At 35.6% G+C, this 13,291-nt stretch overlaps 1 protein-coding gene across 1 annotated transcript in view; it reads right to left on the bottom strand.

Moving 5' to 3' along the window:
- LOC149258542 (uncharacterized) overlaps positions 1 to 13,291 on the bottom strand; it is a 398,534-nt gene that overhangs the window by 184,617 nt on the left and 200,626 nt on the right. The window contains exon 5 of the mRNA XM_089371974.1: positions 5,597 to 5,779. Within this exon, the coding sequence (XP_089228100.1) occupies positions 5,597 to 5,779 (183 nt within the window). The remainder of the gene's footprint in view (positions 1 to 5,596; positions 5,780 to 13,291) is intronic.

Below are 13,291 nucleotides of genomic sequence, written 5' to 3'. Positions count from 1 at the left end.
AGCTCATCTTTGCAGGTGGTGAGCTTGTTCAGGTATGTGGAAATAGTGTCGCCCTTCTCCATCTTGATTTTCCGAAGCTTATCCTTGAGCGCCACTTTCCTCTGGTCGATACTGTTCTAATAGAGGTCCTTCAATGTCTTCTACATTGAAAACGGAGTCTCCTTCCCATGGAGACTCGAGACAATATGGTCTCGAACTCCCTCCAGAAGAATCTGTCTTGCCTTCGCCACACACTTCTTCCATTCAGCCAATTCTTGTGCATTAGCTGCAGTTGGCTTGGGGATTTCTTGATCAATGAATTCCTTCAAACCATTGTCTTCTAATACCGCTTCCATGTGATCTTCCATGCTATATAATTCGAGCTGCCATCCAAAGCATACTCGAGTCTCAAGCCATTGAACGCCATTGGTGAACTTTGAGGTGTGATAAGAATTCGATTTTTTACCTGCAACCAAGAACTTCAAACTTTGAATTTCCCTTCTCAGTATACTGTTCATAGCTTCGATCACCTTTTCTCTGATACCATGTAGAAATTCTGACTATAGATTAACCTGATTATGCAATATAACTAAAGCAAAACATCTAATCTACTTCTACAATCAAACTTGCAGAAGCTTAATCAATTTGAGCAAGATCAAGCTAAACACATACAATAGAGAAGAAGAATCAATACACATGAAACATAGAAGAATACTCTGCGGAAAGCCTCAGCTAAAAACCCTGCTATCTGTATTATCATACAAGTGGAAATATCTCAGGATTACACACAACTTTAGCTCTCACAACTATCCAGCTCTCAGTACAATCCCTCATTGTTGCTCATAGACATAATAGACTACTCATATGCCTTCTCCTCTGCCCTCCAAGCCTCCTATTTCCTTGTGCAGTTTTCCCTAGGTGACCTAGCTATAACCTTGTGTGACACTGATCTCACACACTCCTCCAACACACCGTAAAACTGCACAAATATCAAGGAATGATTTCCTTCTGCATGCAAGAGATTTTCTTATAGGAAAATTCTTGCAACTGATAGTACACTGTCCCTATCTTTAATCTCAACCGGTCTTTGTCTGAACTGACATGCATGAGTTATTTATGAGAGAATCTTCAGTTATCTGGAGTACACTAGTTGCATGCATGCATGCATTGACTGACTTAACTCACAATTAGTTCCTCAAACTGTTTGGAACTAATTTAACTGAACTTAAGTCAGTTAATGAGTTAACTAATTACAAATCAAATACAACTCATCCTTACAATCTCCTTAATTTAAGGGATAACTGTTGCATGACTTCACAAAGACTTCTAGCTTGAATTTCTCCAACTAATTAACTCAAGATGAATTAATTAATTATTTTTCAAGCAGCTCGTGAAACTAAATTCAAATTTTAATTCAAAGACAAATTAAAATTGGAATATTCTTCTTGTCACATTTCAACAGGGCGTGGGAGGGAGCATTATAGGCTCACCTAATGGAAGCACAAGAATGAGCCCATTTTAGATTTTGTAAGGAATGCACCCTAGAGGAGTATATGAATTAAGAAATTTGGGAAAGTAAGAACTCAGGAGTGCAGATGGCGAAGAATTTGCTATAAGTATGCAAGATTTGTAGGAAAGAGTTAAGCAACAATTGCATGAAAACATCAACAAGTACAAATAGAGTGAAAACATAAAAAGAAGACAATTGGACTTTGAAGTTAGCAACTTGGTTATGGCATATTTGGTAAAGGAAATATTTCCTATTGGGACATATAATAAACTTAAGCTCAAGAAAATTAGTCCATTTAAAATTTTAAGAAAGTTTTCTTCCCATGTCTGAGTTGGAACTTCTAAGGACATTGGAATATCACCAATTTTCAATGTAGCAAATCTATATACCTTCAAGGAATCATACAATGTTATAGTAGATGCACATGTAAGTGATGAAGATCAGACCAACAAGTGGGAGAAACAACTACCCAAAACAACTCAAAAATAAATTGAAGTAAGATTGAGTCAAAGAAGAATAAAAAAACCACAGGTAAGGAGTATATGAAGTATTTATTAAATGGAAACAACAACTAGTAGAAGATGCTACATGGATAATAGCAACAAATATTTTGAAGCATGGTACAAGTGTTGAGGAGTTGATGGATGGTTCTTTTTTTTCCCAGGAGCCTCATGCAGGAGTATCTACAAGACAAGTTCATCTTTGATCTCCTTAAGACAAAATTCTATTTGCCAAGACAGTTGGTCCCCCAATTTTTTTTATTTTATAATATTTCCTAGTATATCTAGAAGAATTTGTAGTTAGAGTGAGGTGTCATTAGTTAGCTATGTAAAAGGTAGAGTTAGCTAATATAAGAGGATATTAGCAAAACAGACTCAATTTATCAAACTTAGTTATGAGAATTATTTTCATATGTAAAAGGAAAAAAATAATAAAATGTGTGGTAGATGAAGAGAGGCCAGCAAGAGCGAGAGAAGAGAAGGAAGAGTGTAGACCAAAGATCTAGAGAAAGCCTTTGTAACCCTTTTTACTAATAATCTAATCTAGTATTTTCTCTCATGAACTTATGTATCAATGAAGTACTTCTATAACTCTTTGCCTTTAATTGTTTAAAATTGTGTTTATATGTGTGGTCAACCCTAGATTGAAGCTTGTTCACCCTACAACTAGTCCCAGATCTTTTCGAAATTCTTCGTGTTTAGTCCCAATCAACTTTGTTGGAACATAAATAAAATGAAAAACAAACTGCATATCTCCACTAGATTTGAGATTGAACACCAATCCGTTAGAAGAAGACTTCATAATAGTAAAGGGAGGAACAAGATTAGTGAGACTATTTGGCGTCACAAATTAGGGTTAAATTGTAGCAAAATCATATATTTTCAAATTTTAATGACTTATTGATGTATGCCTAGGGTAGATATTTTTTAAATGCCCATTAAAGAAGCAACAGTAAAGAAACAACAGTGAAGCTTTTTCATGCATTTTCTAACCATTTTCTAGGGATGTTATTAAAGTTTTATCTATTATTATGTGTATTATTAATCATAAAAAATGTTGTAATCTTATCCCTAATTTACTCTCTAATTTAACATTCATTTCACATAGTTTATTCACTATTATCATGGTTAAATTTGTTATTATAATCTATTATATTAATACAATTTTATGATTTAAAACCCTAGTTTATAGAGTATTTGCTTAATTGGGGGTGTTCAAAAAATTATTTGAAACTCTTCACACCAACTATATCCTTCATATTAAAGCATAGATCACTTGAGCTTAAATTTAAAATTTAACACTCCATCCAATTCAAACCCTAATTTGTTATACCTTCATTTGATTGAATATATATTGCAAGGGTTGTGAATAAACAAGCAAAGATCCATCTTAACCATATAGGCCAGAGAGATCAAATTTTTTTAGGTGAAAACTTATTTTAGACTGTAAAAAACAATGTGTAATTTTTTATTGTTTAAATTTATTTTTGAATGTTATAGATATTAATTAACACATGTATTGTGTCATTGAATGAGCCCACATTAAACTGGTTTTTTTGTATTTCTTCTTAATATATTTTCAATGTAAGTTATGAATAAAATATTTTAATATGAATTAATATTAACTTATACTTAAATTTTATTCTATACATCATTAAAATATTTTCTTTTCTCATGCACATATATATTTTGTTAAAAATTTATTACATATATAATTTTTTTATGACTTTATGTTAGGGAATATGGACAATTAAGTAAATATGAATAGCATTTTTTTTATTATTATAGCAGATATTGCTTTTCTATTTAGAGAATATTTTATTCTTAATATTTTATTTTTATTTTAAGAAGGCAAAATATAAACATGCCTTCCTACTAAAATGTAGAATACACTTCTCAATAATAAATCTCTCAGGTCAATATAAGTATCATGTAACGTCAAAAGATCTAAAATATCTGGTATCCTCATTAGAAACAATGTATTACTTCTTCATAGGTTGATTCTTCCATATTCTTGATTCTGTTGGCAGTTTCATTCGACTTAGCCGATCATAGGAATTCCCACAACCATTGTATGACTCTGTCAATACCTCACACTGGCAGTGTTATCTAAAGTGAACACCATATCTTCTCTTCGTGGCGTATGTCTTCCTCGAATTGTATCTTTCCTTTCTCAGAGCAGGGCTCTTTCTGCCTTATTGAAATCACATAGATGGAAGCAATTCCCCCCTTCGCAGTGGCAACTCTCACTTTTTCATTTAAACTTCGCTTGCACAGATGGAACTTTTCACGGCAGCATGAAAAATTGGAGCAGATGATCTCACTAGCAAGGTCCCCACGTTGTTTGTTTAGTGTTTCAATAAATGAAACGGCTTTCACGGTCGACTTCGTCTAGCAATGGCATGGCTCTCACGGTGTCAAGCAGTGACAAAGCTCTCATGAATCTCGATCATCCCCACAACATAATACAGCACAGACAATCGCAGGTTGTTTGTCACGAGAAATATAGATGACAGTAGCGACTCTTCCACATAATATGTTCTGACAAGAATATCCTAATTGGCCCACTCTTTACTCTGTTATACCTTATCATGTGGTCACTGACTCTTCATATAATTAACACTGTAATGCAAATCTGTGATTCCAATAGGTTTGGGCCATTATTTCCTTAGACATTTTTTATTTTTTTTCACCATAGAGAATTGGTTACTGGTTGGAATAATCTGGGTGAGACTCCAGACTAATTATATTCATAACTTATTTTAGACAGCTTCCCTTGCTCTATCTATTACTTTTTTATACCATCTCTGATTTGGAGCAGTTTTTGAGCCTTCACTCATTCTACTTGGATTCTCCTCAACGTTGTTCTAATACCATGCAAATTTTATACACAAAAAGTGAACAAAAATGCAAACCCTAAAATATTAAAAGAGAATGATATGTTTGATTCAATGTATATATCAAAATATACACATATAAGGGAGACAATATCTGAACTAAAATCCCATAAAACTATTTCATTAACCTAATCTAATACAGCTCTAACCTAATCTCGTATAATAACCATTGCTATATTCTTAACTCTAATACATACTCTAAATTCCTAGTCAAGTCAGCTATCCGCATCAAAGATTTTGTTGTAAAATAATTTGAAGCAGCACTACCTCATCCTTCACAAGTGCAAAGTAGAGAACCAGCTACGTGACAAGGCCAACTGTGATTTCATCCTCATTCTTGTTCCTGTCACCCTCAACTGCACCTTGCTGCTAACTAACCTTAGCAATGGGGGGATTCCTATGTGACAAGGCCAAGTGTGATTTCATCCTCATCCTTGTTGTTACACTCAATTGCATGCTGCTAACTAACCTTAGCAATGGGGGGATTCCTATGTGACAAGGCCAAGTGTGATTTCATCCTCATCCTTGTTGTTACACTCAATTGCACCTTGCTGGTAACTAACCTTACCAATGGGGGGTTCCTAGTTTTTATGCTGAAACCTTAACAATGACCCCAGAAAAACTGAATCTTAATTTTAAATGCATTCAATTTTTAACAAACTAAAAAGAAAAAAGGAAAAAAAAGGTAAAATTATGGTAAATGGACAAACCGTACAAGCCGTAGTCCTCCCTTCAATGCCCATTCTATTAAGGATGGGTATATACGTCCAAGGATATGGATATTCATAGGACAACCTCCTATTTCAGATGAAACTACTTGGAAGAGGGTTGTGAATGCTTCTTCGGAGACGGCAATTGAATGACCTCTTGAAGAGAATCCCGTTGTATAGGCCCTGTCAACCAAAGGCAATGAATTCAAGAGATTAGTCATTGTGCACAAAGTTTAAATTTTCCAATTTAACAATTGAATAATTCTTTCATCTCACTCATACCAAACAGGCTATAGCTAGGACTGTTTCTCTTTGCAGTAAAGTATAAAACCAATGTGGATGGCAATTGAAATAGACTCCAATCCAGCTTCGAAGAGGTAAATGTTACATAGGGGTAAAATATTAAGGTTCTTCAGACTTCAAAACCTAAGTCGAACGCATGACTTAGGAAGAAAAATAAATTAAATAATAAAATTCAATACAAATAGAAATTACCAACAAAGTAAATGAGAACAACAAATTTACCAAAAACAGTCGCTTTTTGCCCTATTCAAAAATATAGATTTCTTCTGCAGTCACAGTTCCCAACTACACCTTAATAAGAAATGTATACCATATTTAGAGGCTTCTTCTTGAGGACAAATTTATTTCATTTTCTGAGCAATAGTTTGCTAGCTATCTTGACTGGGAGATTTTAAAGAAGTTTTTTTTTTTGAGAAGTTATAACCTGATTTGTAGGTAAAAACTAATTCAGTTCTTTCTCGTGGAGGACGGGCAAGGTAATGTTCAATGAGGAAAACAACAAATTCAAGGTTTAGATTTCGGGCCTTTAAGGCTCAAGATAGAAATCAGTCCTCTTGAGAAAAGAGACAAATTATTAGATTCAATAGCTAAAGCTGGCATATTGGCTTTTTTGGCCTATTGCCTCAAAATCTAGCACGTCTTGTGAGATGTCTCATAAGACAACAAATAGACCTAGGGACAACAATGAGGCAATGGCCCATTGTCACCACAACACACCACCTCCTGCTATTTAGTGGATTTTGACTGCTTTCACAGCAAGGGAGGCATCCTAGTATTAGTCACCTAATAGATATTCTAAGAAATGGTTCAGAGGTGATGGATGGGATAAGCTCAAGAAGGGTATTCAAACTAAAGACAAGGCTCAATCTGATAAAACAAGGAACAACGTGCTCTCCAAAAGGCCTATCAAGGTACTTATAGCCTAGGGTTTAAGGGATATGCAACAAGAGTGAGTCACAAAGGCATATAAGACTAAGAAAAGGCTTGTGAAAAATATGTATGATCAACAAAAGGAACCACAAGCCTTCAACAAGCCCTAAGTTGAAGCTTGAACACTAAACTAGGGTTTCCTAGGTGGATTTTGACCGCTTTCATAGCAAGGGAGGCATCCTAGTATTAGCCACCTAATAGATATTCTAAGAAATGGTTCAGAGGTGATGGATGGGATAAGCTCAAGAAGGGTATTCAAACTAAAGACAAGGCTCAATCTGATAAAACAAGGAACAACATGCTCTCCAAGAGGCCTATCAAGGGTACTTATAGCCTAGGGTTTAAGGGATATGCAACAAGAGTGAGTCACAAAGGCATATAAGACTAAGAAAAGGCTTGTGAAAAATGGGTATGATCAACAAAAGGAACCACAAGCCTTCAACAAGCACTAAGTTGAAGCTTGAACACTAAACTAAGGTTTCCGAGGGCAAAATTACCTGAGGTTTGTGATGTTAGCCCCATGGAGGCTATTCCAACTGTGGAAAAGGCTAGATTTTGATGCAATAAGGTTCAATCAATAAGAAACACACAACAAGCCAACGATTTTGCCCTAGTTATACTTAGCCCTATGCCCTAACCCTAACAACTTGCCTTAAAGGGCCAAAAATGAGAAAGAGAGGGAAAAATAAAATTGTGATATGGTTTAATCATCTATGTGGAAGCCAGTGCCTACTTCTTGGGTGATGGAGTTTAACGAACAATTATTATGGAGATATCAAACCCTAGAAGGGAGTACCAGGGGAAAACCCTAGTTCTCCACTTTCAAACCCCTAGCTATCACTTTATGAGGGGATAAAATCAAGAAGAAATCTCTCTAGGAGGTCCTCAATGAATGTCTAAGATTCTCTAATTAAAGCATACAAAATTTCACCACAATTTCATATAAGGATAATGCAATTAACCAAGAACCTAGAAACCCTAGCAAATATTGCATTGAATAACCATTGAAAGATATTAAACAATTAAGATACTCACAATATATCCATGAACAAACCCTTCATTATCCCAAAGTGATGTCTCCACAACAAGGACTAGTCTCCAATAGCAAAATTATCCACAAAGATCACATCTCCACAAGAGTACAAAGCTTTAGTTAGGACAAAATCTCTAAGGAGGTTGAAATAGTCCACAAGTGACGATGAAAAGAGATTTGAGGTGATCTTATATTTATATGAGGTCTACCTCACCTAATTTTAGCGTAAGAAGCCCCTAAACAAGTTTGACAATGAGTAAACATAAAACAATCCTTGGGTTACAAGCCCACCCACTACCTTAATGTGAAATTATGCCACAAAATACCCAAACATGTGAGCTATAAGCCTCTAAGTGATGACATCATGCCCTTTTTTGCTCCAGGTGCTATGTGATGCTAAAAATAAGGCTGAAAGTGTGTCCACATTTCATGATCATCCATCATTTAAGGTATATCTCTCAAATTGATCCTCAAAACAACTCCAAGGGTCCCAAATTTTGTTGGGGTGTCACCACGTCATCTCCAGGGATCTCTAATGGTCAACGCAATGCCTCATCTCTTCATCATTAGGGATCCACTAGGTGCAACAAGCCCTCCCTAGTCATCTTGTGGAATACCATCCTCATATGGGCTCTGAATCACGACCTACCCATGAGGCAGTGTCAAGGCTAGCCTGGGACCATGCTAGGCCTTGTGGCGCAATTATCAACAATCCTTTGTGTTGGGTCCAAGAAGATCAATGTCCTAATTCCTAGGGGTGATTTGGGACATGAATCAGCTACTCAAGTCATCACAATGCCCAATGCTTTGATGTAGGTGGGAAACAATGCATTTGCTAACTGATCCTTAAAGGCCTAGCTACCTGTGGAGTGGGTTCCCTCAAGGCCTAGGCTATTGTGGACCACCTAACAAATCCAACTTAGACTTCTAGTGAAAGAAACCATTGATTAGAGAGTATGATCATAAAAGCATATAAATGGACCAAACTTGCATGTTAAGGGCATATTAATACTTCAAACTTGGATCATATTCCAATATCTAACTAGACCAAGTCTAGTAAAGATGTTCCCTACCTTGATAGAGGTGGTTAATGATCAACCCTATTAGGTGCTTCCAACTCCTATGGGTAGGTTCCATTTCCAAGCCAATTGCTCAATCAATAGGTGTTAGTGTATATGAGCGGTAATGGAGGGGAAAAATCTTCATGGTGAAGTGCCATGGTCAAGGAGACCAACTAGTGGCAGTCTACATCCCAAGTGTATAGATCTAATGGAGAGAGAAATCGTGAAGGCATGAGTTACCCTACTTCGCCTACTTTTTCCACCCCTCTAGTGCGCCTTTTAATTTTTCATAATAATGCTTTTTATTTTGGGTGCATAGTTCAAGGGTTGGAGATTTTTCTTTATGATATAACATTTAATTTTACTCCTTAAGATGCGATAGTTCATTTCTCATCAAGGTTGGGACACGCAAGGGTTCCTTCTGATGAAATAGAGCATCAAGTGCTCAAGAACCAGGTGATGGTCAATGAAGAGGGTAGAGTCCATGCTAGGCTTTTTCCCATGTGTTATCTTATGTCTTGGCCATCTTTTGCGTTTTGATTTCTTCTTTTTCTTTTCATGTGGCAAAAATATGCTTTTTCATTCTTTTAACTGCATCAACCTCTAAAGCAATGTCTATTGGCCCTAATCAAGGATGTGGATAAGAGGATGACAAATCCCAATGAACCAATAACAAGTTAGACCTGAAGAATGGGGGTGGTATATAAGGGGTTTATTACGAGGCATGGAAATTTTCAAGTATGGTGTAGGAGAAAATGAATGTGTTATTTCAATTAGGGTTTTCCAAGTATTGTCCCTCCTATAAACTTAAGGCCTCAAGGGAGGTCCCATTAGACTAGGGCTAAATATTAGCCCTCCCTCGTAAGGTGAGATAACAAATTTATAGTCAATATTAATCAATATTCCAGATCACCCCTTTATCCATACTAAATGACCAAAACAAACAAGTGTAAGCAACTGATTGCAAAATGATCAAAGTACCTTTTGAAAAGAAACCCACCTTCATCCAAGAGGAAATGTCGGATGACTAGAGATATGTGGTTGATGCAGATGACAGAGGCATGTGGAAAATCATCATCAAGAAGTGAATGTCAGGGTTGCTCGCTGGCTCGCCGTCCAAAGTAGGAGAAAAGTTGTCTCCCATGGGGTTATCCAATTTGGTAGGCAGCATTACCTATTTTGGACGAGGAAGTCATAATGATCTCTTAAATGTAACAATTCATATAAACCAACTGTGTTCTTGATGTAATATAAGAATCTTTTTCCCAAAAAGTAAAAATTGCTTTGGAAATCAATTTATTTGGAAGGGAATTTAAGATTTGTTTGTTAGGAACTCAGCCACAAGAAGTATATGGGATCTTACATGAATGAAACAAATTTCAGCGATTTACTATTTTCTATGTCAGCACTTAAAATAAATGATTTTTTCAACTCTTTTAGATGACAAAAATTACCCCACCATAACTTAAAAGGCTAAATGAAGCTATAAATATTTCTCAAGAAATAAGTATGGTTAAAATCAATTTGTTTGTTTATTCTTTATCATATCCCGCGTTCCAACAAGCCTATTGGCTTCAAAAGGTCTGATTTTTTAGCAGCAACATTTTTTGTTGTAATATTTATCTCATCATGTTCTCTCATACACTTAATTGTTGGTATCTTGCATGGCATGCCTATCTTAAAATTGGCTCTAAATTTAAGAAAACATATAAATGGATCCTCAAAGACTTAAATATGGGCCCACAAATAATTTGACATAAAATTTGAAAAATAAAGCAGCAACTACATAAATTATTACTATATTTAATTGAATTGAGCAATCACTTCCAATGAAATATGATATGAAAGGAAATCTGAGTAAAGACATAGATGAATTTGTCTATGAAGACTTTGTTTCCCCTGAAAATGATTGGTTCATTTTGCATTTCATGGGCCTTTCTTCTCTCACAGGGCACATTATAAGACCCTTGGAGTTCAGTAGCATATACATCTTGATGGAGGCTTTGTTTGGTACACAATGATGGATGATATGAGCAAAAACAAAGCCCTCAAACAAGAACCATCTACCTTATATGGGGTCCAGAGCATGACATGAGGCAAGAAAATGCCGTATTGACATCAAAGGTTGATTTCCGTGTGCAAGGAGGTGGTTAAAGCATGTTGTAGATAGGAAGAAGCATTAGGGGATTTTTCCACCATTTTGGAGGCATATTTCACCTTTTGAGGTATTTGGGGCCGAGGATACATTGTTTGAGGCCTATTCTACATATTTGAAGGAAAACCCTTTGCATGAGGAGATGCCAAGTGGAAATATGCATTGTTTGCATGTATTCAAAGGAAAAACAAGAAAAACATCCCACATTGAGGAACCCAAGAGCATGAGATGTGGCAAAAGAAAAGTTAGAAGTGGAACGCCCTAGCCCAAAGTTGTACCACATGGTGGTAGAAGTCCTTGAATGGTCAAGGAAGGTCATTTAAACATGAGTACTCTATAGTAAGGGTAAAATAGGGAGAATTTTGGCTACTTGAATGTGATCTAGCCCCTAAAAGAGTGACATCTCACTCAAACGCGCATTTAAAGGGTTATCATGGGACATTTCCAATAGTTTGAGGCATGGTTCACCTATTTGGAGTAACCTCAAAGAAGGAATCTTTGACTCCATTCATAGGATGCTAGAGTTGAGGTGTGTTACCCCTCATACCATATGAGGAAATATCTAGTTTCCCTTGATAGAATATGATTGAAATCTATTTATCATTTGGGTAGATATAGGAATATTTTATGAATGCACATACTTCTCTTGGCATTACCTTTATTGTAATTTATTTTTGACCACTACTTAATGGTTGGTTGTGTCATGTCTAGACAGAAGTGGCGAGTGTAGAGACTTATGTTCATATCCCTCGGTTTCAGCGAGTACTAGTGATAGCTTGATGCCTTTCCAGTGATGTGATGCCATAGTTGGTACATGATATGAGCACATCAATTGGTAAATTGTCAATGAGATATGTTGACATGAGATTGATTGTTATGACCTAAAAGGGGGGCTATATTGGGTTAAATGTATATGATATGACCCAAGAGGGGGCATATATGGGGTTAAATGTACATGTAATATGTAAACGTATACGTAATAGTGCCATCCTAATAATGAAGGGACCACATGTGCAATGTGTTGATAAATATATATAGAGAGAGATCATGTATTCATTGTGGAGGGATATGATTTGGGACATATGAATGTATTTGGGTATTTGGATGAGTTTCTCTTATTATTATTTGTACTAGAGTTGTTCTCCATGCTCACATTGTTATACATGGTGTGTACTTCTGATTTTTATGTATTTGGATCATAACATTTGATATGAGAGCTAATGATCCTAGGGTTTTGCTGCTTCAAATAGGTCATCATCTAATTTTTGTTATAACTTATTTTTGGGAGGCTTCAAATAGTGAAACTTGGATAAATTGAGGCGAAATATTGGGTAACATCTGGTACAAATTTCAGATCATGTTTCTCTATATTTTCAAAGATATTCTCCAAGGAATTTAAGGTCCCTGAATGCTCCTGAAATCAGTTTCAAATAGGTCAATTCAGAATTTTTTCTATAACTTTTTCTCTATAAGGTTTCAGACCGTGAAAATTGGAACAAATCAAATCAAAATCTTGGTGAACACGTGGTTCAAATTTTAGTTCTTGGTTCGCTATATTTTCGGAGATATGTTCCAAGGAAGTTAGGGTTTCTAAATGCCCTTGAAATGAGTCTCAAATAGGTTAGTTCAACATTTTAGCTATAACTCTTTTTGTGAGGTTTTAGACCATGAAACTTGGACCAAATTGAGACAAAATCATAGTGACCATCTTGGTCAAATTTCAGTTCTTATTTCTCTATAATTTCAAATATAAGTTTTAAGGAATTCTAGGTTGTTGAATGCTCCTAAAATCAATTTCAAACAGGTCAATTTGGAATTTTTGTAGTAACCTTGTTTTGTGAGGTTTCAAATAGTGAAACTTGGATCATATTAAGGAGAAATCATGAGGGACATCTAATTCAATTTTTAGAATTTGTTTCACTATGATTTTGGAGTTATACCCTATGGAAGTTAGGTTTTGTGAATTGTCTGAAATAAAATTTAAACAACTTTTCTTGGAATTTTTGCTATATCTTCATGTACGAGACTTTTCAAACTGTGAAATGTTCAAGGATATCAATAGACATAGAAGTACATTAAGTACCAATTTCATAATTATATTTTTAAGAATTGGACACATGGCACTCTATACAAGTTTTCTCATGGGAAGGGACCAAAAATTGACAAGTTTTAGGAAAGTTACCATAACTTTCACCTAGCACATCAAATTTTAG

This window comes from Pinus tabuliformis, chromosome 6 (genome assembly GCF_031772625.1).
Source record: "Pinus tabuliformis cultivar Carrire ecotype Pingquan chromosome 6, CPIR1, whole genome shotgun sequence".
NCBI lineage: Eukaryota > Viridiplantae > Streptophyta > Pinopsida > Pinales > Pinaceae > Pinus > Pinus tabuliformis.
This window is presented reverse-complemented; position numbering and strand designations above follow the sequence as displayed.